Genomic DNA, 25847 nt, shown 5'->3' with positions numbered 1-25847 from the left:
CCACCAGATGGTATGCAAAGAGTTATAGCAAATTTGCCTTCAAGATAAATCGAAACCCGAACTCGAAGTTCTTTCCGTTTGCGTTTGCATTAACGAAACGGACAGAATACCTGCTGAACGGAAATAAGAACCGAGAATCACTGCGTTCTGTTTTCTGCAGCAAAACAGAATGCAGAATGAATGCTAGGAAATATAGAGAGAAATGTCGAATTTCGGATTTTTTGTGTGTATATGAGCACTGAAATTTTGCTAAATCGTGGTAGAGAGAAATGTGGAATTTCGGATTTTTTGTGTGTATATGAGCACTGAAATTTTGCTAAATTGTGGTCTATTTATAGGCCTCTACGCACTCATTGAGAATGGGTATGCAACCGATCTAGTCTGACCGTTGGATCAGACCCTACGGTCTAGATCGATCAATCACATCCAGTCACACCGAACTGGTGTGCTGTTTCACTCACACCTAATCGGATTTGATCCAATCCGTTGGATCGAGCCTATTCGCGGCCGACGGCTGCGATCGCAACTTCACGGACTAGCGCACCCGTACACACGAGTCGCACCCGATTGGAACCACCCCGTGTGACTCACCTGCCACGCTTATGACATGCGTCATCCACGTCAGCGCCACTTTACTGCCACCTCGCAATAAGAGCTGACGTGCAAAGTGCGCCGCTAAAGCGCCACAATGCACCACAGCCCACGCGCGCGTGTGTTAGTATGTACCGACTCTGCCGATATGGTGCGAAGCACCACACTAGATCATTAGTTACTTACATTAAGAATATTTTCTAATATATATTACTCCAACATCTCTCAGCTAACCAATGTGGGACAAAGCTCACAAAGAGGAAAACAAGCATTCTAAGGAAACAAAGAAAATTTACAAAACCAAAATCGACGACTCTTTTATTTTGAAAATCTCTAACAATCCCCCACCATTTTCGAAATACAGATGAAATATTCTCGGTTCTTATTACAAGGTTTATGCATACATAAATAGTGTCTTGCGACTTGAACTATTCACTTAGTAAAACTTATCAAAGCTGGTCAGGGCAGCATAGTAGACGTGTCTTTGAACTAGTTGTCCTCTGTCGACCAACCGGACGTGTCTCACACATAATCCTCTAAATAATGCAGATATCCCAATCGGTTGACCCGTGAATTGGCCTTGGGTCTTTTATCTTGATTTCATGAACGCTCTAAGGTCTAGCCCCTGTGACCTATAGGAAGCGGCACCACCTCCACATTCACATAGGTAGATCGTTATCAGTGCTCCTATAACATTAGCACAAAACAATCTATTAAGAACTAAGTAGTTCAACCTCCTTTGTATCACATTATAGGTACAAAACACTTTACCTTAGAATGTGTAAAATAGCTTTAAAGTGTTTTCAATCACGACATATGATGTAGTTTCTCATTGAACTCAAGAGATTGAGAGTGTCAACCGGTTGAGTTGAGTTTCCACCAGGTGTGATTAAACTAATTGGGCAAAAGTCCCATTCCCCTTGATGTTTTCAATACCAAATCCTTTGCAAGGCCTTTCGTAAAAGGATCCGCCAAGTTTTGACTTGACTTAACAAAATCAATGGTTATCACCCCATCAACAATCAATTGTCTCACATAGCTGCTATGTCTAAGTCCTATATGCCTGGACTTTCCATTATACACTTGGTTATACGCTCACGATAACGTAGCTTGACTACCACAATGCAGCGATACAGGTGGCATAGGCTTAGGCCACACTGGAATTTCCAGCAACAGATTTCTCAGCCATTCTGCCTCCTTACTACCAGAAGCTAATGCTACAAACTCGGCTGCCATGGTCGAGTCTGTTATCAACGTTTGCTTCTTAGATCCCCAGGAGATTGACCCTCCACCAAGTGTAAACACCCAACCACTCGTTGACGAGTGATCATTTTGCTCAGTAATCCAATTAGCATCAGTGTATCCTTCTAGAACCGAAGGATATCCACTATAGATTATTCCATAATCTATAGTCCCTTTAAGGTACCGCAGTACTCTATATACTGCGTGCCAATGCACATGCCCAGGATTATTAGTATACCTACTAAGTCTCCCCACCACATATGCAATGTCCGGTCTTGTACTTGTCATGGCATACATCAAGCTGCCAATCACTCTAGAATACTCTAGTTGTGACACCGCTCTCCCCTCATTAAGATCCAATGGTGATTAAGAGTCATACGGAGTAGACACCGGTTTGCTTTCAAAGTGATTAAACTTCATTAAAATCTTCTCAATGTAATGTTCCTGGGATAGAATCAAGTGACTACCACTTCTTTTAATTCTTATACCCAATATTACATCAGCAATACCCATATCTTTCATACTAAAATTAGCAGAAAGAAAAACTTTTGTACTCTGAATGCTCTCTTGGTCTGTACCAAAAATAAGCATATCGTCTACGTACAAACAGATAATGACTCCTCGTTTGCCATTAAATTTACTATACACGCACTTATCAGATTGGTGTATTGTAAAACCATTTGACACAACCACTTTGTCAAACTTCTCGTGCCATTGCTTCGGTGCTTGCTTAAGTCCGTAAAGAGACTTTATAAGCTTGCAAACTTTGTGCTCATAACCTTGCACAAACAAACTCCTCTGGTTGCTTCATATAGATTTTCTCATCTAACTCACCATTAAGGAATGCAGTCTTGACATTCATTTGGTGTATCTCAAACTTGTACATAGAAGCAAGAGCAATGAAAACTCTAATTGTTAAGATTCTAGCAACCGGGGCATAGGTATCAAAGTAATCAATACCTTCTTTCTGGGTAAAACCTTTGACTACAAGTCTGGCCTTGAACTTATCAATAGTTTCATCAATTTTTATTTTCTTCTTGAAAATCCATTTACAAGCAATTGGCTTAGAACCAGGTGGTAAATCTGCCAGAACCCATGTATTATTACCCATGATAGAGTCCATCTCATCTTAGATAGCCTCTTTCCAGAAAGCCACGTCTTGCGATTTTATTGCTTCCTCAAATGTCAAAGGATCATTTTCAACGTGAAGTGAAAATACAGTGTGAGCACATGAAGTCTCTCTAGTGCCTTCAACTAGATAAACTATGAAATCAGGACCAAACGTTTTCTCTGTCCGAACTCGTTTGCTCCTTCTCAATTCAACTTGTTCCTCAGGTTCATTTCCTTCAACTGGAACCTCTAAAGGCTCGTTGTCCTCTTCGGACATCAAAGGAAACTCTTCCAAATCTTTATTAGATTCCAAATATTTACTAGATTTTAACCTTGGAATTCTGTCAAATCTATTTTCATAGAACACTGCATCTCGAGATTTAATGATGGTGTTGATGGACACAACATCATTAGGCTCGGCCACTAGAAACCTATATGCTAAACTGTGCAAAGCATATCTAAGAAATACACACTCGATTCCTTTTGGACCCAGTTTCTTCCTTTTAGGTCCAGGCAATCTCACAATCGCCCTACATCCCCAAGTCTTAAAATAACTCAAGTTTTGTTTCCTTTTTTATCAGAGTTCATATGGAGTAATGTTAGACTTTTTGAGAGGTACTCTATTTAGGATATAAGCAGCGGTAAGTATGGCTTCGCCCCACAAACCTTTACTTAATCCTGCATTGCTTAGCATAGCAACCACCATCTCAAATAAAGTTCTATTCTTCCTTTCGGCCACTCCATTCTGTTGTGGTGTATAAGGTGCAGTTACTTCATGAATTATCCCTATTGATTCACAATAATCAGGGAAGTGATATTCACCACCCCTGTCAAACCTAAGACGTTTTATCTTCAAACCACATTGATTTTCAACTTCAGCCTTATATGCAACAAATTTATCAAGTACTTCATCTTTGGAATGAAGCAAATAGGTATAGCAAAATTTCGAATAATCATCTATGAATGTTGTCACATAAAGTTTTCCGCCTCTAGTTGGAGTGTTATGAAAATCACATACATCACTATGAATCAATTCAATTAATGAAGAAGTCCGCTCAATTTTAGGAAATGGCAATCTGGTTATCTTTGATCCTAAACAAATCTTGCATTTATCAACCATATCATTTTCAGATTTAGGAATTAGTCCTGATTTAATCATGCAATCCATTTTTCTTGTACTGATATGTCCTAAACGAGTGTGCCATAAAGAAAAAGAATCAAGCATATAAACAGAAACAACTGTGTTATTAATATTAAGCATAAACATCCCCTCGGTTACATAGCCTTTGCCAACAAACACACCACCCTTGGACATAACAATTTTGCCCGACTCAAACACTACTTTAAAACCATACTTATTAAGTAGACTTGCAGACACGAGATTCTTCCTAACTTTCGGTACATGATACACATCAGTAAGAGTCAGCGTCTTGCCAGAAGTGAACTCCAAGTCCACTTTGCCTTTTCCCTTAACTGATGCAGTTGACGCATTTCCCATGAACAGAACGGTACCATCTGCAACTGGATTATACTCAGTAAAGAACCTCTTGTCATTGCAGACATGCTTTGTCGCACCAGAATCAACCCACCAACCTCCAGCATCATCAAGGATATTTGCCTCGGAAACAACAGCAATGAATTTAGAATTCTTTGCCCCAGATGCTCCTGGATTTCCACCAGAGTTCTTCCTTTTCAGAATTTTGCAATCTTTCTTAAGATGCCCAGGTTTGCCGCAATGCCAGCAACTAGTGTCGGTAGGATCCCGCTTCTGCTTCTTCCACTTACCAGAAGACTTATCACCGTCCCTGTTTTTTGCGTTTCTTGTTGGAACTTTCTTCCACCACATGTACTTTAGAAGTAGAATTATCCTTACCCTCCTGACGCCTTGTCTCTTCCTCCACCCGAAGGTGTTGGGCCAACTGATCAAGAGTAAGTTCCTCGGTTTTATGTTTGATTTCCTTTTTGTAATCTTTCCAAGATGCAGGCAGTTTGTCAATAACAGAGAGACAACAATAGATTCATCCATATGCATGTTCTTAACCTTAAACTGATTGAGGATATACTGAATCTCATGCAACTGATCAATGACCTGCTTTGTATCAACCATGCGATAATTCATAAATTGACTAACAAGAAATTTCTTACTTGTAGCGTCATCAGAAAGATACTTATCGTTAAGTGCATCCCAAAGTTCCTTTGCCGTCATTGAATTCTGATACACGTCGAATAGTGAATCCGACAGTGCATTGAGGATGTGTCATCTACAGATGTAGTCATCATTCTCCCACTTGCCCCTTTCACGAGCCTGCTCCATAGTTTCTTCATCTGGATTTTCGGGTATCTCCGGACTCGGAGTAGTCAGAACATACACCAGTTTCAGGGTCGTTAGCAAGAAGTGCATCTTCTTCTGCCAACGCCTGAAATTCCCACCTTTAAACCGCTCCAGTTTTAGAAAGTCTTGTGTCATTTTCTGTAGAGACATCGCCATCGCAAGTACTGTCTTTAGATTGTTGAAAAAATTGGCTGCTGCAAATTCTAAACTGTTGGCGAAATCTCCACCAAATCTGAAACACGCTTCGAGTCACGACTATGTCGCTTTCCTAAAGACAGTATTTGCCCCCACCAGATGGTATGAAAAGGGTTACAGCAAATCTGCCTTCAAGATAAATCGAAGCCCGAACTCGAAGTTCTTTCTGTTTGCGTTTGCACTAACAAAACGGACAGAATACCGCTGAACAGAAATAAGAACCGAGAACCACTGCGTTCTGTTTTCTGCAGCAAAACAGAATGCAGAATGAATGCTAGGAAATATAGAGAGAAATGTGGAATTTCGGATTTTTTGTGTGTATATGAGCACTGGATTCTGCTAAGTAGTGGTCTATTTATAGGCCACTACGCACCCATTGAGAATGGGTATGCAACCGATCTAGTCTGACCATTGGATCAGATCCTACGATCTAGATCGATCAGTCACACCGAACTGGTGTGCTGTTTCACTCACACTCAATCGGATTTGATCCAATCCGTTGGATCGAGCCTATTCGCGGCCGACAGTTGCGATCGCAACTCCACGGACCAGCGCACTTGTACTCACGAGTCGCACCCGATCGGAACCACCCCGTGTGACTCACCTGCCACGCGTGTGACACGCGTCATCCACGTCAGCGCCACCTTACTGCCAACTCGCAATAAGAAATGACGCCAATAAGGTGCCTAGCGCTGACGTGTAAAGTGCGCTGCTAAAGCGCCACAGCCCACGCCGCGCGCGCGCGTGCGTGTGTGTACTGGCAGAGCCGGTATGGTGCGAAGCACGAAAGGGCTACACCACACTAGATCATTCGTTACTTACATTAGGAATGTTTCCTAATATATACCACTCCAACATCTCTCAGCTAACCAATGTGGGACAAAGCTCACAAAGAGGAAAACAAGCATTCTAAGGAAACAAAGGAAATTTACAAAACCAAAACCGACGACTCTTTTATTTTGAAAATCTCTAACATAAAGTGTGCGTAGACTGAACGAGAGAAGGAAAAGCCTAATTGATGCATGTGCAACAGGTGCAACCATGTAGGTGAAATTATACAATAGTCAAGAAGTACTGTTATGTGGTGCTTCGGACTACTTTATAATCACACATTCATGTGAGGTTTACACTGAAGTGTATGGATCTTGCAGGAACATGTGGTCAGGCAAACGATGTGAAACTGCAGTATTAAGCTATTCCTAAAGTTGTTCTTTTTCCCGGGAGGGCAATGAATGTCAGGGCCCGGTCGGGATGCCAATCTCGTTGGGATGTTAGATTTTTTCCGTTGTGATGTATAGAAATGCTGCATTCTCTTGAACTTAATTTAAATTAGAAAGTTTTGTTCTTATATAATTTTTTTTTTCAAATTTGTTAATTTTACGTCAAACTTTTGTGAGTTATTGATTTGTCTCAACGAGAGAAATTAGAAAAGTAAAAAAATTTACTTTTACCTGAGTATTGACATTTTTTGTTAAAAGATGGTCATTTCTCAAAATACTTAACCACTTGGGTAAAAGTAAAAAAATAGTATTTTTTCGATTCTTCTCGCTGAGATGAATCAATAACCCACTAAAATTTGATACAAAACAAACAAACGCGAAAAAAATTTAAATAAGAACAAAACTCACAGATTTAAGTTAAATTCAAAAAAAACGCAACCTAAATATTGGTATTAACTATGAATGTACTTTATGTCTTTTTTGTTTGCGTTCTTTTCTTGATTGGTCTTCGCATGCTGAAAGTATTGCACTCCGACGGATTTTTTCAAGAACGTTATTTTGAACTTTTTATCATCATAATATAATTCAAAAAGAATCACTTCGGCGAAGTCAGCTCCATAGCCGACAGACGAACTTGCGTAAAAAAGAACTTTTGAGAACTCAAATGTTCATCGGGGCATTTTCAATTCACCTCTATTCCTCCAAAATAGAAGATGATATTGATACATTGAGAAGAGATTTTGTAATTTATTCTTTTTTTTCTTCACTTTTTGTACTTTTTGAGAGAATCCTTGAGGGACCTATCGTTTTTTTTAGAATTTGGTCCTCCAAAAGTAAATTTGATTTTCTAAAAATAGAGGATCAAAAATAAATTTAGAATACAAAATCCCTCCAAACTCTACCGTGCTCTTTTTTTTTTGGTACTACGGAAATAAGACACCCCATTCTTCCAATTCTAATGGCATGTTGTATTTTTTGTCTATATAATAGGTGGAGGAGCATTATTGCAGTCTACACAGACGAACCTAAAAGAACCATTTATTTATTTATTTTGAATAGATAAAAGAACCAAAATGAAGATGAAACAAATTCAGCTAAACTAGCTCTAATATATATATATATATATATATAGAGTCCCCTTCTCCTAAGGACCACCTTAACTTAATAAAATAAGGACATTCCTTTCCTAATCGAATTTCGATGATCCGAGCCGCTCAATGTGTTCAGAGCGTGATTTTAAAGGTACACGCGAGAAATCAGCAAAAAAAAAAGATCGGGAAGGGCTTCATCCGAGCAGTTTTTGTTTATTTTTTATCAAACGGTTCAAATTAAAACTGCTCGGATGAAGACCTTCCCGGTCTTTTGTTTTGCCGATTCATCGCGGATACCCTTAAAATCATATTCTGAACACATTGAGCGGCTTGGATCATCAAAATTCAAAAGGAAAATGGGAGAAATTGAGAAGTCCTTATTTTAACTAAAATAAAGACCACCTTATTTGAAAATGACTGTATATATATATATATATATATATATATATATATATGCATGGGGTTATTCTCCAAGACTACTAGTTTGAAAACTCACCATTCATCATAGCCTTGAACACTCTTTGGCTCAACAATGTTTTATTTATTTATTTCTTTTTTCGGTAACTGTACTTTTCATTGAAAGTCCAAACAAAGAATGCAAACTCATCCACAAAGGAAATCCTAAACTACTAGGTCATGCAAGACCAAAAGAAGAATAAAAAATGACCTTTTGAAAGTCCTATCTATGTACAGCAATTACAACCGAGGGGATTCAAAGATCCCATAAGGAATATTCCACCGTTGGCATCTCTCTCTCTCTCTCTCTCTCTCTCTCTTTTTCTCTTTTTTTTAATCAGTCAATGTTTCATTCAAAGGCGAAGATTACATCGTAAAATACAGGAGTGCACCAAACTATCTAATTCGGGACCTTAAGACACCCTGCAAAAACAAATCAACACTAGGTGCCGATATGAGAATTCCGTCCGGGACAAGACAGAAAGATCTCAAAAGAAATCCCAGCACAAACCATTACACAACAAAGAGCAAATGTAATCTAAAACAACAAACAGAATACAAGCGCAAAGGGAGAAACAGCCTCATGGACAGACCAAACCGGCCACCGGCCAACTGGCCGACTAAAACAAAGCGACCCTCCATCACACCCAATCTGTTGTTGACGGCCCAGAACGACCAAACCAGTGCTGTTACGAAGACCCCCAACACCCGCAACTCAGCTGCCGCTGTCGGAAAACGCCGCATCGCCACTGAACCAGCCGCCGGCACAAGCCGAATCTGGGGGGACCCAGATCGGAGACCACCCGGACTGAAACAGCCGGTAAACGGGAAAGAAGACCGAAAGGGGGAAAAATCCAGCCCAACCGCACACCTTATTACCTCGCCGTCGACTCCGAGCAAGACAGAACAGAAGCCGCCGTGTGGAACAACGGACTATGAGCCACCACCACAAATGGGGGAGCCATGCCGGGCCAAGCAGCGGATGAACCCCTAACTTTGGCAGGAACAGAGTTGTAGATTTTGGCAGGAAGAGAGCAAGAATCCAGATATCTCTGTTTAATGTTATTGCTACAAGATATTAAATTCCACCATTAAACACAACAGCTATATCATTTCTTGTTATTAAACTGATCACTAGCCACTTACAACTGGTAGCTCATTGGCAAGGGAGCCATTAGTTCAAATATTCTTTTTCACCAACCAAGCTAGATTGTGACCATGTGGGTCAACTCAACTCTGCTTCCATGACTCTACTAACTTAGCCAGCGCAACTCGGGACGACCCGCCTTCACTCGTAGCTTCCCTTGTGCCCTCACTCGCTGCCTTGACTCGGTCCCTAACTGCCTTTCCTTCCTCTGAATCCATCAACTCAGTAACTCGCTTCTCCACCTCCTCTGCCATCACAAACCCGCTTTCCGACTCGTTCATCCACAAGGCCAGCTTCATTTCCATCACCAACAGCACCCTATTCAGCCTCTGCTCCGCGTATATCGGCCACGCCACCATCGGAACCCCAGCGCACACGGCTTCCAACGCCGAGTTCCACCCGCAGTGAGTCACGAACCCACCTACCGAGTCATGCTGCAGCACCGCCACCTGCGGGGCCCACGACTGGACCACCAACCCCCTCTCCTTCGTCCGGTCCAAGAACCCGTCCGGGAGCAACGAATCCAAATCCGGGTCGGGCAATGCCACAAGCACCGGGGTTTGCGTGGGTGGAGCCCGCACCACCCACAAAAACCTCTGCCCACTCCTCTCCAACCCGATTGCAATCTCCTTCAATTGCTCCCCTGTGAACAAACCCAAGCTTCCAAAACACAGAAACACAACGCTTCGACTCGGTTGCGTATCCAGCCACGTCAAACACTCCTCCACGTCACCACCGCCACGGTCCTCACCGGAGGCAATTAACGGCCCTATACAAAAGACCGGCGGGGTAACACCGTTAGGAACACACAATCCATCCGAGATTGCTTTAACAGCTCTCGGCTCCAGTGCTTCGAACGTGTTCACAATAATCCCATCGGATTTGGGCATGTGGTTGAAGAAATCAATGAAGCATTCGTATTCTGTGGAGTTTCTTTCGAGCATCGGACTCGGCATATCGGCTGCTGGAATCGGGGGTAAATTCGGAAAATGAAGATCCGTGTTTAAGTCTTTGAAGCTTTGGTTAATGTTTTGATGAATGGTGGGTAAGTAAAGGAAGCAATCGAGGCAACCGGCGCCGGAAGTGAAGAAGTAGTAGGTGGGGATGTTGAGTTCTGAGCCAAGTGGGAGAGCGGGGGTGCAGAAGAGGTCGATGATGAAGGCGGCGATGGTGGTGGTGGTGGAGAGGGAGAGGAGGGAGCGGCGGACGTGGGGGGTGTTGAGGCGGAGGAGCTCGAAGGTGATGGCTTCCGTGGAGGGGAAGGAGGCAGGGTCTAGAGGGATGAGGGGGAGGTGGTGGAAGGTGATGGAGGGAGTGGTGGAGGAGACGCGGCGGAGGTAAGGGGCGGTGGAGCCGGTGTTGAAGGAAGTAGTGGTGGTGAGGATGGTGATGGAGAAGGAAGGGTGGCGGGTGAGGATGAGCTTGCCTAGTTCTACCATGGAGATGAGGTGGCCGATGCCTGGAGATGGATACAGGACTACAATGGCTGCCATTGACATTGGGACTGAGATTGGTGGTTTGTTCGGGGTGTGGTTCAGAGAGGAAGAGAGTTGTAGCAGAGTGTTCTTTCGAGCATCGGACTCGGCATATCGGCTGCTGGAATCGGGGGTAAATTCGGAAAATGAAGATCGGTGTTTAAGTCTTCGAAGCTTTGGTTAATGTTTTGTACGAATCGGCTAAATATAAAAATTAATTATCGAAATACATTTTGAAGTGTCATTTTTCCAAACCTTTAATTCGAGGTTAGAATGTCCAGAATCATTTTTATTTCAATAAATTGACGCATTAAGTATCTCAAATTCGATAGTATTCTCCTTGACTTTACTTACTTTGAAGTATACCAATTTTGTGGATTGATAAACACTCCCGATCAGGTAAAGGATCCCGAATATTATGTTTTGTGTGGACCATGTTATCAACCATTGGATTGTATTTTCAATGGTCCGAATCTGCTGATGGTCATAAACCATTTATGACCGGTCATAAACCATCAGTAGATCTGGACCATTAAAAACACACTCCAATAGCTGAGACGCGAGGTCCGCACGAAACGCTCCGTCTGAAATCCCTTCCCTGATCCGGACTGATAAGATAAATATAAAAAATATCATTCTTTATTTATCTTCATCTTTTATATATGGTGGACAAAGCTTTCAGACCGATGACACTTGTTCTTTCCGCATTGAATCTGGCTTGTCTTCAGTTTAGGTTTAGACCATTGGTTCAAGTGATCGCAATTGTCAGTTAGCGTTTTCAATGGTCTAGATTTATTTTTAATATTTTACGATTAATAATTTACTCTTACCGGTAGAAGATTCAAACCATTAATTGTTAATATAAATGGTTCAAATTGGACTGTACACATTTATCTGTAGTTGACTGCAGAGAAGCCGGATACTTCCTCATTATATACAATTGTAGTAATAATAAGAGGGAAATGATTTTGCCATTCGTTTTTTTTAGTTAACGTCATTCATCTGTAAGTGTATTTTTGCAAAAAAAAATACATTTATAGGAAAATTGTGTTAACAAAAAAAAAAGTTAAAAAATCAGCCACCTAACAGGATAAAACAAATGATATTGTCGGCCAATTTTTCCACAAAATTTGACAAAGTTGGGGAGACTTGAAAGCACACCAAGTTTGACCCAAAAAAAAAAAAAAAAAGAAAGAAAGCACACCAAGGAAATTTCTGAAGGAGTATCAATCAATAGTACTCCATAAAGGGCTAAATTTTTCAGGGCGGGATTGGTATATTTCACATGTACCTACTTTTTTTTTTTTTATCCGCTTCACATGTACCTACTTGATACATCTAAATCGTTTAATACACTTTTGAACGGTTAAAATTGAAATTTTCTCTTTCTTCTCACCCTAACAGTTTTTTTCTCATCTTTCTCTTTCCAAATCCTATATTTTAAAAACCGTAATAGACAGCTTAAATACTCTTAGCAAGCATCACGTGGTACTCATTCTGAAAATTTTTCCCATAAAGCAGCCACAAAATTCGTTATAGGCCCACAGCAAAGACTGCAAGCACAAGCGAACAGTCAACGGTATGAAAGGAAACTGCAGGCCCCAGCAAGCTGCATATACTCCATCTTTTTCTTTCATAAAAATTAGGTCACTTTCATTATCACTTCTAGTCTCATGGAGCCAGTTTATACGGAGTTTTACAGAAAATCAAATCAAAAATTTTACTGGTACAGATTTTTGTGTACAGATTATGCACAGATTTTTTTTGAGGCCCACCACGGATCCCACACAAATGATCCGAGCCGTTCATTAAATGTAAAATATTTTTTCAAGGATTCCTGTAAAAAATCATTTCAATTCAATACCTATAAATGCTTGATCTAAATATCTAACTTTTCATTACCCGAAAATCTGAATGAAAATTTATATGATTAGATCGAGCACTTATAGGTATTAGATTGAGCTAATTTTCTACAGGAACTCCTGAAAAAATATTTTACATTTAATGAACGGCTCGGATCATTTGTGTGGGACTCATGGTGGGCCCCATCACAAAATTTGTGCACAATCTGTGCATAAAAATCTGTACCAGTAGCAGGACTCAAATCAAATTCCGCTAGTTAACGGTAACAAAAGATGAGCCGGCGGCGCGTGCGTATGCTGATTTAAACAACCTTAGTTACAGAAAATCAAATACATAACATAAAACAAGTACTGATTCAAACAACCTCGGATACAGAAAATCAAAATACAGAACATAAAAAAAGTAAAACGTCAAGCAAACATCCATGCTGGGGTGAAATCTGAACCATTTAGACGCCTCATTTGAGATTCATTTCCCAAACCATTTGTGCTTTCTTGCTTTGCCGACGAACCCAAAACGTTTACTGCTTCTCCAAGTTAAAAGACCAAAATTATGCATGCAGAGGGTAGTATTTCAAAACCTTAGTTTTATTCAAATACCGTAACAATACATCTACCACAGGGGCTTCAACCCGGCACAAAATAACTGTTTTATTGATTCTGCTCTATTTGTCTCAGCCTCGAGTCCATGACTCTACCAATTTGGACAACGCAACTCGAGACGACCCGCCTTCGCTCATGGCTGCCTCTGCAGCGGCTTTCATTTTCGAGACTTGCATCCTCACCGATTTCCCTTCTTGCGAGTCCATCAGCTCGCTAACTCGCTTCTCCACTTCGTCCGCTGTCACAAACCCGTCTTTTGAATCCTTCATCGGCAGAGCCAGATTCATTTCATCCACCATAACCACCCTATTCAACCTCTGCTCCGCGTAGAGCGGCCAGGCCACCATCGGCACCCCCGCGCACAGTGCTTCCAACACCGAGTTCCACCCACAGTGAGTCACAAACCCACCAACCGAGGCGTGATTCAGCACGGCCACCTGGGGAGCCCATAACTTCACCACAAGCCCCCTCGCTTTCGTCCGGTCCAAGAAACCTTTTGGGAGTAAAACGTCCAAGTCGGGCTCAGGTGGTGAGAATCGTTTGCTTTGGTCCTCCGATGGCGGGCTCCTAACCACCCACAAGAACCTCTGCCCACTTCTCTCCAACCCAACAGCAATTTCAGTCAATTGCTCTGCCGAAAACAACCCCATACTGCCAAAACAGAGAAACACAACACTTCGACTGGGTTGCAAGTCCAGCCACGTTAGACACTCATTCGAGCTGCCATCGTCGCTGCCAGCCTGATTATTGGCTGCAACCAGTGGTCCAATACAATAAAGTGGCGGGGTAAGTTCCTCGTCCGGCACACAGAGACCGGCCGAAATTGCTTTGATGGCTCTTGGCTCGAGCGATTCAAACGTGTTGACAATAATCCCAGCTGATTTCGTCGTGTGGGTTGACGAATTCAAGAAGGCCTCATAGGCCTTATCGTTCCGGTCGAGCAACGGCTTCGGCATGTCAGCCGAGGGCATCGGTGGCAAACCGGGAATGTCTAGATTAGTGTTGAGATCTTTAAAACTCTTGGTAAAGGTCCGATGCATAACGGGGGCGTAAAGGAAAGCAGCAAGACTACAAGCAGCGGAAGTGAAAAAGAAGTAGGCAGGGAGGTTAAAATCTGCAGCAACGGAGAGGCCTGGATAGCAGAAGAAGTCCATGATAAGGGCACGAACTGTGCTAGTCTTGGAGATGGATGTGATGGCTTGGTGGACGTTAGGGTTGTTGAGGCGGAGGAGTTCGAAGGCTAGGGTTTCGTGGTGGGGAGAGTTGTTGGGAGGGAGAGAGACGGCGGGGAGGTGGTGGAAGGTGATGGAACTGGTGGTTGCGGAGACATGGTTGATGTAAGGAGAAGTGGAGCCGGCATTGTATGGTGGGGGAGTGACGAGGATCATGATAGAGAGAGAAGGAGAGTGGGTAAGTATAAGCTTTCCAAGCTCTACCATGGATATAAGGTGGCCGATGGCCGGAGATGGGTATAGAATTACAGCATCCTCCATGACTGCTGTCTGTAGAAAGAGATATACAGAGACAAGGTCACGGATACTCGGTTACTTGCGATGACTATTTGGAGAGAGAGAGAGAGAGAGAGAGAGAGAGAGAGAGAGGTGTATGGTGAGAAATTATATTGAGATGATAGAATAGCTTCATCTTTGCATATAAATACATACATGTAATAATAGTACTTTTGTATAAGACTAACCAAATCCATCACTGATCAACTCACAAAAAAAAAAAAAAAAAAAAACCAAATGGGAACATCAAATGGGACTTGAAACATGCTACGTACTAAGGTTCCGTTCGGCTAAATAAGTCAATTGCCTTATTTTTTTGTTTTTATTCAAAAAATTTCATATTTATTAGTTTTTCTGCAATTTTTTGGGAATTATTGCATTTTCATGATAAAAGAAATCTAAAAAGTAAAAAATTACGATCGAAACTTAATTTTTTTAAATAAAGACAAAAATAAGTCAGTAAACCAATTTTTTCGTCTTTATTCAAAAAAAATTGAATGTCGATCATAATTTTTTACTTTTTAGATTCCTTTTGTCATGACAGTGTAATAATCCCTAACAAATTAACGAAAAATTAACAAATACAAAAAAAAAATTAATAAGAACAAAAAAATAAGTCAATTGACTTATTTAGCCGAACGGAAACTAAGAATAACCTACTAGAAACACATATTCAATAAAGTAAGGTACCGGTCCTTCTCAAGAAAGAAAAAGAAAAAGAAGTTAGTTAGTAAACTGCAAGTCTTCACACTAGAAATCCAAATTAAAATAACGACCTACCCAGCTCCTATAAAAGCCAGAAATCCATAACTATTTTATCGACCACGCTTTTGGGCATATATGGACATATGATCACAAAAATGAAGCTATTCCATTGATATTTTGTCTTCCCATATCGTCTCAATACAATTTCTGAGCATACACCTCATCTCTCTCTCTCTCTCTCTCTCTCTCTCTGTCTCTTAATTGCATTGGCTCTCTACCTATGTCTCGACATACTCCCTCCATCCCATATTCTCTATCCTTTTTTGATATTTATATCAGTTTTCAATTGCTTATATCTTTCAAATATGAATATTATTTAATAGTTCTCGATTAGATCTATAATACAAACTTTTTAAATTATGAAAAACATTATAAATTGTAAAATATAAGCATTTAAAGAATGACATGAATAACAAAATTGAACAAACAAGATGGGGCAGAGTGAGTATAAAGCATGCACAAGGATCGATATATTTCTTGCTAAAAGCACCAATAAAAAGGGAGAAAAATTCTGTAAGCCGGCAGTGTCAGCAAAAGATAATTTGTTACAAATGTGACAGAAGACTTGATGGAGATGCTCTAAGCACATCAAATTATACAAAAACATGAAGGGCTCGATAAGAAAAACGAACGAGAGATCAATACATTACTGTGCATAAATAATTATTTAACAGTGACATTATTGTGCCAGTTGGAACTTAATACAGTATTTTTTTTTTTTTTTGAGACATGGAACAGAAGAAGCAAAGACAAATTATCAGAAACATGCACATAAACAAAAAATCAAAAACAAGAAGCAAATTATTTGAAAACTACTTCACATGTGACTTACATGTCTGGACCATTAGATGGCCGAATGGACGGCCTGGAAGGTGCACATGCAGCAGGCCCCCCCAGGTTCGACTACCTAAAGACGGAGTCTTGGTAGTTCAACTTTATTGTTCAGTTGTATTGCGAACACACACTGAACTAATAACCAAGCCATGAAGTCGGTTGGGTTGTCTCAGCCTCTGGTCCATGACTCAACCAAATTTGACAAGGCAACTCTAGATGACCCGCCCTCGCTCATTGCCGCTATTGCAGCAGCCTTCGTTTTCAAGACCTGCATCCTCACGGAGTTTCCTTCTTCTGAGTCCATTAATTCTTTAACTCGCTTCTCCACCTCGGCTGCGCTCACAAACCTGTCTTCCAGTGATTCCTTCATTGGCAAAGCCACATTCAGCTCCTTAACCATAAGCACCCTATTAAACCTCTGCTCCGCATAGAGCGGCCAAGCCACCATTGGCACACCCGCACATATTGCTTCCAGCACCGAGTTCCACCCACAGTGAGTCACGAACCCACCCACCGAGCCGTGATTCAACACGGACACCTGGGGAGCCCATGACTTCACCACAAGTCCCCTCTCTTTAGTGCTCTCCAAGAAACCTTCAGGCAGTAAAACGTTCAAGTCAGGCTCAGGTGGTGCCAAGAATCGCTTGGTTTGGTCCTCGGACGGAGGACTCCTGACAACCCATAGGAATCTCTGCCCACTTCTCTCCAACCCTGTAGCTATCTCCTTCAACTGCTCCGTTGAAAACAACCCCCGGCTACCGAAGCAGAGAAACACAACACTTCGACTCGGTTGTGAGTTCAACCACGTTAAACAAGCGTGGGAGCCAACATTTCCACCGGTTTGATCATCACTTGCAATTAATGGTCCAATACAGTAAAGTGGTGGCGTACGTCCATCAGGCACGCAAAGACCGTCCGATATTGCTTTGACCACTCTTGGCTCGAGTAACTCGTACGTGTTAACAATAATTCCGGCTGATTTTGGGAGCTGGGTTGATACATTGAAGAAGCACTCATAGGCTTTATCATTCCGATCGAGTATTGGATTCGGCATGTCGCCGGCCGGTATAGGTGGCAAGCCCGGGATGTCAAGATTAATGTCAAGATCTTTCAAACTTTTGGTGGTGTTCCGATGGATGAAAGGGAGGTAGAAGAAGGCAGCGAGGTTAGAAGCACTAGGAGTCATGAAGAAGTACGCGGGGACGTTCAACTCGGCGGCAACGGACAGAGCCGGAGTGCAAAAGAAGTCGATGAAAATGGCACGAACCGCGGAAGTCTTGGAGATGGATACGAGAGCCTGGTGGACATGAGGGTTGTTGAGACGGTGGAGTTCAAAGGATAGGGTTTCGCGGAGGGGAGAGACGGAGGGAGGGAGAGAGATGGTGGGGAGGCGGTGGAAGGTGATGGAATTATTGGTTGCGGAGACACTGTTTATGTAAGGAGCAGTGGAGCCTGTATCGTAGGGTGGTGTGGTGATGAGGATCTTGACAGACAAAGAAGGATACTGGGTCAGTAAAAGTTTTCCAAGCTCTACCATGGCTATAAGGTGGCCAATGGCCGGAGATGGGTATAGAACTATGGCGTCCTCCATGACCTTTGAGAGAGAGAGAGAGAGAGAGAGAGAGAGAGATGAGGCAGTGGTGTCTTTAATGTAGTACTCCTTGTCTTGGTAGGTTTCTCTTGTCGGTGGCTATGAATGTTTTGTATCTTGTACTATTATAATTGGATTGGAATTTAGGTGTCTTTAATGTAGTACTCCTTGTCTTGGTAGGTTTCTCTTGTCGGTGGCTATGAATGTTTTGTATCTTGTACTATTATAATTGGATTGAGAATAAATTTCAGTGGAGTGCTAGAGACAAAGAAAATAAGCAAAGAATTGACCTTTAAAATGTACATAAACAGCTTAGATTCAGTGTGCAGTGCATCTGAGCCGTTCATGTACACTTTAAGGGTCAATTCTTTGTCTATTTTCTTTGTACTTAGCATTTCTCTAAATTCTCTCCGCGAGGAAAAAATTTTCAGTGCCACGCGGGTACCAAGTGGTGCTGCTCGCACATCAGAGCCGTCCATTATGTGTTTGGATGGCTCAAATTCGAAGAGAGAAAATGAGAGAAAATATTGAGATGAAAGGAGAGAGAGTGTTTTAATCCGAGCCGTCCAAAAATATATCGGACGGCTCGGATTTGTCGAGCGGTGCCACGTCGGCAATACCCGCTCGGCACTGAAATATTCCTCCTCCGCCAGGGTTGGAAAACCCCAGTTTTCCTCCAAACCAATAATATTCTGCCACGTCATCAAATTGTACCAGAAAATGGAAAACTCACGTGCTTGGTGGTTCGGTTCTCTAACTTGGGTTAAACCTACAGTTACAGTACTCCTCCCTCCTACTAGTACTATCCCTGCAAGCCAAAAACTTAACCAATGAAAAAGTTTTTTTTTTTTTTTTAACAAGAACCGATCAAAAAGTTTTTTTTCCAACGGTCAGAAATATTCGGATTAATTTACAATTGCCTTGATTTATGTTTCTTCTTAGTCCAATCAAAAACAAGTCAGCCACGTCAAAACTAGGGGATTTAAAAAAAAAAAAATTTCATGGTATATGACTATATATATTGATTTGAACCGATGAGAAGATATTTATTTTTTTAATCATTTTATTTTGAAATGTCGTAATTAATTTTTATTTTTAGGGCTTTCATAATTAAGTATCTGCTCTTTATTTATTTTATTTTTTTTGCCAAATTGAAATACTCATAAATTAAACTAGAGCAGATACTTGATTATAATTTATGAGAGTCCTATAGACAAAAAATAATTATGACCTCTTAGGATAAAATGATTAAAAAAATAAAATCTCCGCATCGGTTCAAATGGATTGAAAATTAAAATACTTAATTTTTAACTATATTTTTTAATATATAAATAGTCTAAAAAATTTAAATGCTCCAATGTTTAATCCGTTTGAACCGATGCGAATATCTTACTTTTTCTGATCATTTTATCTTAAGGGTCATAATTAATAGTTGTCTCTAGGGTTTTTATAATCAAGTATCTGCTCTATAGACAACGTATCAATATAGTCATATAACATGAATAATATTTTTTTTAAAATCCCGTAGTTCCGACATGAATGACCTATTTTTGATCGACTAGGAAGAGAAATAGTCGATGAACACGTAAAGTGACACGAACACTTCTGATCATTGAAAAAAAAGGGTTATCAGGTTGTAGGTTAAAAGATCTCGGAGGTTAAATACTTAAACTTTCTGATCGGTTCTCGTTAAAAGAGAAAAGAAAAGAAAACCTTTTCATTAGTTTAGTTTTTAGCTTGCAGGAGTAGTACTAGTAGGAGTAGTACTGAAAAAAGGTTTATAATTCAAGTTTGAGGACTGAACCACCAAGCACGTGTTTCTTCCATTTCCTGGTACAATTTGATAAAGTGGCAGCATATTATTGGTTTGGAGGAAAACTGGGGACCTGGGGTTTTCCAACCCTGGTGGAGAGAATTTAAATTGGATTTCCTTTGTATCAGTGGTACAAAAATAAATATTCACCCTCTAAGTGAATATTACTTTCTTTGTGATTTGTAAAAATTTTGTAGGGCTTACAAAATCCACACTTGTTGGTAATAATAAGTTTGTTTATGGTGGGATTCACATAATTTTCACCAATCACAAAAAGAATAATTTTCACCGAGAATAAATTTTATCTATCATCGGTGTAAAATTCTACTTTTCCACCACTATCTATTATGGGCTCCACCGAGTGTCTATTGTTGTGATCTAAACCGTTTATATTTTAAAACCTGCAATATAATATTGTCTTGCAAAAAAATCTGTTTGATCGGAAGTCGATAGATATATCAAAATTTGAATTTTGGTTTATAAAATGGATGATCTGATTTCTGTCACTATTAATAAAGATAAACTATCTATTTTACAAAGCAAACTTCAATTTTTGATATTCCTATCGATGTCCGATCAAGTTTATCTTTTGCATGGATACACTACTATGTGCGGTCTACAAGATGAACGGTTCAGATCAACAATAAATACACGATAAGACCGAAAAATGCGATGGTGAAAAAGTGAGATTTTCCACCGCCAGTGGAAAGAATTTAATCTCATATTCACCCTCCATTAAACCGTTTAAAAGTAGGTGAACGAAATGATTCTTGGGTGGAAACCCAGATTAAGAGAAAAATACTTGGAGTGGGTGGGAACCCAGATTAAGAGAAAAATACAGAGAGAGAGAGAGAGAGAGAGAGAGAGAGAGAGAGAGAAATTGGAGTGTTTTGTCACTCTGTGCGTGTAATTTCACGTTGCAAATCAAAAGGGTTGTCACCGACAGTCCAATGTATCAGCAACGATCCAATCCATAGTGGTCCAGTACTGGACTCCACAAGCACGTGGATGTGTCATCTGAGTTTCATTTCTCAAACAAACATATTCTTGTTTTGCTTATGAACCCAAACCATCGACTTCCATTATGAGAACCATAAAAAAAAATGAAGGAAAAAAAATGTAAAATCATGCAATTAGGGCTCCGTTTGTTTCAATGTAATTTTTTTTTACCTATTTTCCGGTGTTTGATTGGACAAAAAACAGGGAAAATATTTTTCGGTGTTTGGTTTGACAAAAAAAAAGGAAAATATTTCCCGATGTAAATTATTTTCCACCATTCGGCATAAAATGACTTACCTAGGAAATGACAGTATGATGTTTTCCTTTTGTCTCGACATGAAGTTTCGAAAGTGTCCGTGTTAGGATCGTGACACGCATATGCACAATTTACGAGTATAAAAATAGTAAAAAAATCAACACAGAGGTATACTTGGTTCTCCAAAATTGGGTACGTCCACGGGAGCGAGAGTGGCTACTGTTCTTGTTATCATAGTACGAAATATGGTTTACAACATAGAGTATTTATACCTACTCTATTCTAGCCCTAACTGAATATTTGGTCTATATCCAAAAAAATACCCTTGTACAATACTGTACCATACTGCAGGGGACTACGCTCACCCCCCAAATTACAGAACGCTTGGGCCCAGTCTACTTTCACTGAATCATTGGCTACGCTTTACTCCGGTATCTGGCCTTCTTTCTAACAATCTCCACCTTGGCGAATATACTCTCACCTCTTCAGAACATAACCATCACATTCCAATGGGTTGGGGGGATGCTTCCCTTTTTCTAGCACCTGAAGATATTAAATAAGTCCAAGCAATGCTCGAACTTGTCTGCAGGAACCGTCTTTGTCAACATATCAGCTACATTCTCAAAAGTGTACACATTTTCCAATATTAAATCACATGCATCAATCAACTCTCTCACGTTATGAAACCTTACGTCGATATGCTTGGTTCGTGCATGATACACCTGATGCTTTGTCAAATAAATGGCACTCTGACTGTCATAATGCAACTCAACTCCACATTGATCTATGTCAAGCTCCTTAACAAACCCTTTCAACCATAATGCTTCTTTAGCAGCTTCAGTCACCGCCATATACTCAGACTCAGTAGTAGATAAAGCCACCAGAGGTTGTACCATGGATCTCCAATAAATAGACCCATCCACAAGTGTGAACACATAACCAGTTGTAGATCTTTTGTCATCCAACCCCTCAGCATAATACGCATCCACATACCCCACAACTGAAATCTGATCCCGTTCCCTACCAAACATAATCCCGCGATCCGAAGTATCTCTCAAGTATCTGAACATCCACTTGACTGCTTTCCAATGCTCTCTGCCTGGATTGGCCATGTACTTGCTGATTGTGCTAACCGCATGTGCCAAATCGGGTCTTATACAAACCACTGCATACATTAAGCAACCCACTGCACTTGCATAAGGCACCCTTGACATATTCTCAATTTCTTCATTTGACACCGGACACAAAGCTGAAGATAATCCGAAATGGCTTGCCAATGGAGTGCTGACCGGTTTGGCATTATCCATACGAAACCTCTGCAACGCTTTCACCACATAATTCTTTTGAGATAACCACAACTTACCAGCTGACCGATCTCTGCAAATCTCCATCCCAAGTATCTTCCTAGCCGCTCCCAAATCACTCATGTCAAACTCTTTACCCAACAAAGACTTCAACCTGTTTACCTCAAACATACTCTATGTAGCAATCAGCATATCATCCACATAAAGAAGCAATAAAATATAGAAATCATTATCAAGACTCTTAATATAAACGCAACAATCATACTCACAGCGTGTGTATCCAATCCATATCATGAAAGAGTCAAACCTCTTGTACTATTGTCTTGAAAATTGTTTTAGCCTATAAAGTGACTTCTTCAACTTACAAACAAGATGCTCTATCTCTCGCTGTTTGAACCCCTCAGGCTGCTCTATGTATATGACTTCCTCTAAATCATCATGGAGGAATGTCATTTTCACATCTATCTGCTCCAATTCCAAATCATAGCTAGCCACTAATGCCAAGATAACTCTGATTGACGTATGTCTCACCACTGGAGAAAAGACCTCATCAAAATCAATCTCCTTCCTCTGTGAATACTCTTTTTCGACTAATCGAGCCTTGAACTTCTCCATTTCCTTTTCTGTTACTGTCTCTTTCCGTTTGTATACTCACTTACAATACACTGACTTCTTTCCCTTAGGCAATTCTTTCAACTCCCAAATCTTATTCTTACACAAAGACTCAATTTCATCCACCATGGCTTCCATCAATCTGTCACTTTCAGAACTCATGATACCATCCTGAAAATTAGATGAATCTCCACTAGTAATAGTCAATACATAGTGCCCTTGGTTCTCCATAAGAAACCAAGTTCTCAAACTCATACCTTACTGGTGGATTGATAGTGCGCTTGGTTCTCCCAGTCCTAACGGCCAAGCTTTGCTGCTGTTCCTGTTACTGCTGTTCATCTAGCTATTTATCACCTATATCAAAACTTTCCAGCTCAATCTGTATGCCATGTTATCTGCTGTTCACTTCCTCTGACTCAGAATTTTGAATCTTCTGATGTGCCTTGACCATCCTCATCAAATACCACATCCCTACTGATCACCACTTTCTTTGTCTTTGGATCCCAAACCTTGTATTATTTTACCCCTTTTTCATAACCAAGAAAGATGCACTGATTGGACTTCGCATCAAGCTTTGATCTCTCATCACTGGGAACATGAACATAGGCCGGACACCCAAATATTCTTAACATTGAGTAGTCAACCTCTTTCTCTGTCCACATCTCCTCAGCTACCTTCCCATCCAAAGCAGCACTCGGTAATTTGTTCATAACAAAGCATGCCGTACTCACTGTTTCTGCCCAAAAAAACTTCGAAAGTCCCGGATTCAATCTCAAACACAATGCCCTTTCTGTTATAGTTCTATTGATCCTTTCTGACACCTCATTTTGCTGTGGTGTCTTCCGAACTGTAAAGTGTCGCTGAATCTCCTGTTCCTCATAAAACTTCAGAAAATGCCCATTTTTGAATGCCTTCACATTATCTGTCCTGAGGCATTTAATCTTTTTCCCTGTTTGGTTTTTCACTTCAGCTTTTTGCACTCTGAACTTAGCAAAGATTTCAGACTTGTGTTTCATGAAATACACCCAAACTTTTCTCAAAAAATTATCAATAAAGGTTAAAAAATACAGAGATCATCATTTCGAAGTTACCCTCACTGGCCCCCAAACATCTGAATGAACGTAGTCAAGAATTTCTTTCGTTCTGTGAGTTGCATTCCTAAACTGCACCTTATACTATTTTTCTAGAACACAAAACTTGCAGTAATCCAATTTACACGATTTAACCCCTTTTAGAAGATTCTTCTTATGCAGCCCTAACATTCCACGCTGTCCCATATGTCATAACCGCATATGCCAAAGCATGGTATCATCAGTATCATCCGTTCTAGTGACAGTAACTCCACCTACAACTGTACTCCTTACCAACCTGTAGATATTTCTAGGAACCTTGAAACCCTTCATAATCACCATGGCACCCATCGTTACCCTCATAACTCTACCTTCTCTTTTATACCCACAGTCGTAAGAGTCTAAGGTTCCCAACGAAATCAAATTTTTTCTCAAATCTAGAACATGTCTAACATCCCCCAAAGTTCTCACAACACCATCAAACATTCTGATCTTTATTGGGCCTATTCCTATGACTTTACACGATGCATCGTTACCCACAAGAACATTACCACAATCCACTGACTTGTAGGTGTTGAACCAATCCTTGTTAGGAAACGCGTGAAACGAACATGCTGAATCCAAAATCCACGAGTCTGCCATGTCATTCGGACCAGCTGAGACCGAAATCATATCACCGTCATCTGATTCAAACTCCACAACGTTTTGCAGAAATTGATGATCCATCTTTCCTCTCCCCTACCTTTCCCTCATTCTTCCAGTCAGTTCTTTTTCCCCTCTGCGGACAGTCTTATTTCATGTGCCCCGGTTCATGACACCTGTAACACTTGAACTTCAACGTGCCATTGGACCTAGCCTTTGACTAAGACCTCCCACGCCCCGAAACTGATTTACCTCTCTCCTTCTTCCTGCTACGATCCTCGTACCCCTTAACCACCAGACCTTCACCCTGCAGCAATTCTGTTTGTTGCTTGTGTTGATTATATGCCAGAAGGGCTACAGTGACTTCCTCCAGTTCCAGGGTTTCTTTCCCCCAGAGTAGGGTTGTAACGAGGGTTTCGAGATAAATCAGTAGTGAACACAGAAACATCAGCACTTAGTATTCCTCAAACTTTACGTCAATCTGTTACAGGTCACTCATAACCTGATTGAACATGTTGATATGCTCAATCAAATCAGCACCCTCGACCATCTTCAACCCAAACAGTTTCTGCTTCAGAAACAGTTTGTTCGTCAACGACTTTGACATATACATGCTTTCTAGTTTATTCCAGACCTCAGCCGACGATTCATCACCCAACACGTGATACATAACTTCGTCTGCAAGACACGAACAAATCGTACTCACTGCCTTCATTTAGAGTTCTTCCCAATCGTCATTAGACATGGCCTTTGGTTTCGCCTGCAACCCCTTATACAAGTCATGCTGCACTAACAGATCTTTTACCCTCTATTGCCACAATTTGAAATTCGAAGTTCCATTAAACTTCATAACAGACGAACTCACAACCATCGTTCTTCTGTGTGATCCGAAACAATCTGAAGCTCTGATACCACTTGTTATGATTGTCACACACACAATTTACGAGTATAAAAACAGTAAAGAAATTAACACAGAGATATACACGGTTCCCCAAAACAGAGTACGTCCACGGGAGCAAGAGTGATTGCTGTTCTTATTATCACAGTACGAAATAGGATTTACAACATAGAGTATTTATACATACTCTATGCTAACCCTAACATGGTATTTGGTTTGTATCCTAAAAAT

The 25847-nt window shown here is 40.7% G+C and overlaps 4 protein-coding genes across 4 annotated transcripts; all 4 read right to left on the bottom strand.

Moving 5' to 3' along the window:
* Nucleotides 1–1686: 1686 nt before the first annotated feature.
* LOC131321321 (secreted RxLR effector protein 161-like) lies at nucleotides 1687–2121 on the bottom strand. Its single transcript, XM_058352316.1, has one exon. It carries the CDS (start codon nucleotides 2119–2121, stop codon nucleotides 1687–1689), a length of 435 nt encoding a protein of 144 aa, XP_058208299.1.
* A 7210-nt stretch (nucleotides 2122–9331) lies between these two features.
* Nucleotides 9332–11023, bottom strand: LOC131319679 (UDP-glycosyltransferase 88B1-like). Its single transcript, XM_058350056.1, has one exon. The coding sequence runs from the start codon at nucleotides 10881–10883 to the stop codon at nucleotides 9468–9470; it is 1416 nt and encodes a 471-aa protein (XP_058206039.1). The 5' UTR covers nucleotides 10884–11023; the 3' UTR covers nucleotides 9332–9467.
* Nucleotides 11024–13016: 1993 nt separating this feature from the next.
* LOC131319678 (UDP-glycosyltransferase 88B1-like) lies at nucleotides 13017–15060 on the bottom strand. The gene has a single exon (XM_058350055.1). The coding sequence runs from the start codon at nucleotides 14815–14817 to the stop codon at nucleotides 13396–13398; it is 1422 nt and encodes a 473-aa protein (XP_058206038.1). The 5' UTR covers nucleotides 14818–15060; the 3' UTR covers nucleotides 13017–13395.
* A 1155-nt stretch (nucleotides 15061–16215) lies between these two features.
* On the bottom strand, nucleotides 16216–18177 carry LOC131319677 (UDP-glycosyltransferase 88B1-like). The gene has a single exon (XM_058350054.1). The coding sequence runs from the start codon at nucleotides 18020–18022 to the stop codon at nucleotides 16601–16603; it is 1422 nt and encodes a 473-aa protein (XP_058206037.1). The 5' UTR covers nucleotides 18023–18177; the 3' UTR covers nucleotides 16216–16600.
* Between the last annotated feature and the right edge of the window lie 7670 nt (nucleotides 18178–25847).

This window comes from Rhododendron vialii, chromosome 3a (assembly GCF_030253575.1).
Source record: "Rhododendron vialii isolate Sample 1 chromosome 3a, ASM3025357v1".
Taxonomy (NCBI): domain Eukaryota; kingdom Viridiplantae; phylum Streptophyta; class Magnoliopsida; order Ericales; family Ericaceae; genus Rhododendron; species Rhododendron vialii.
The sequence above is the reverse complement of the archived record's forward strand: the minus strand, read 5'-3'. Positions and strand labels throughout refer to the sequence as shown.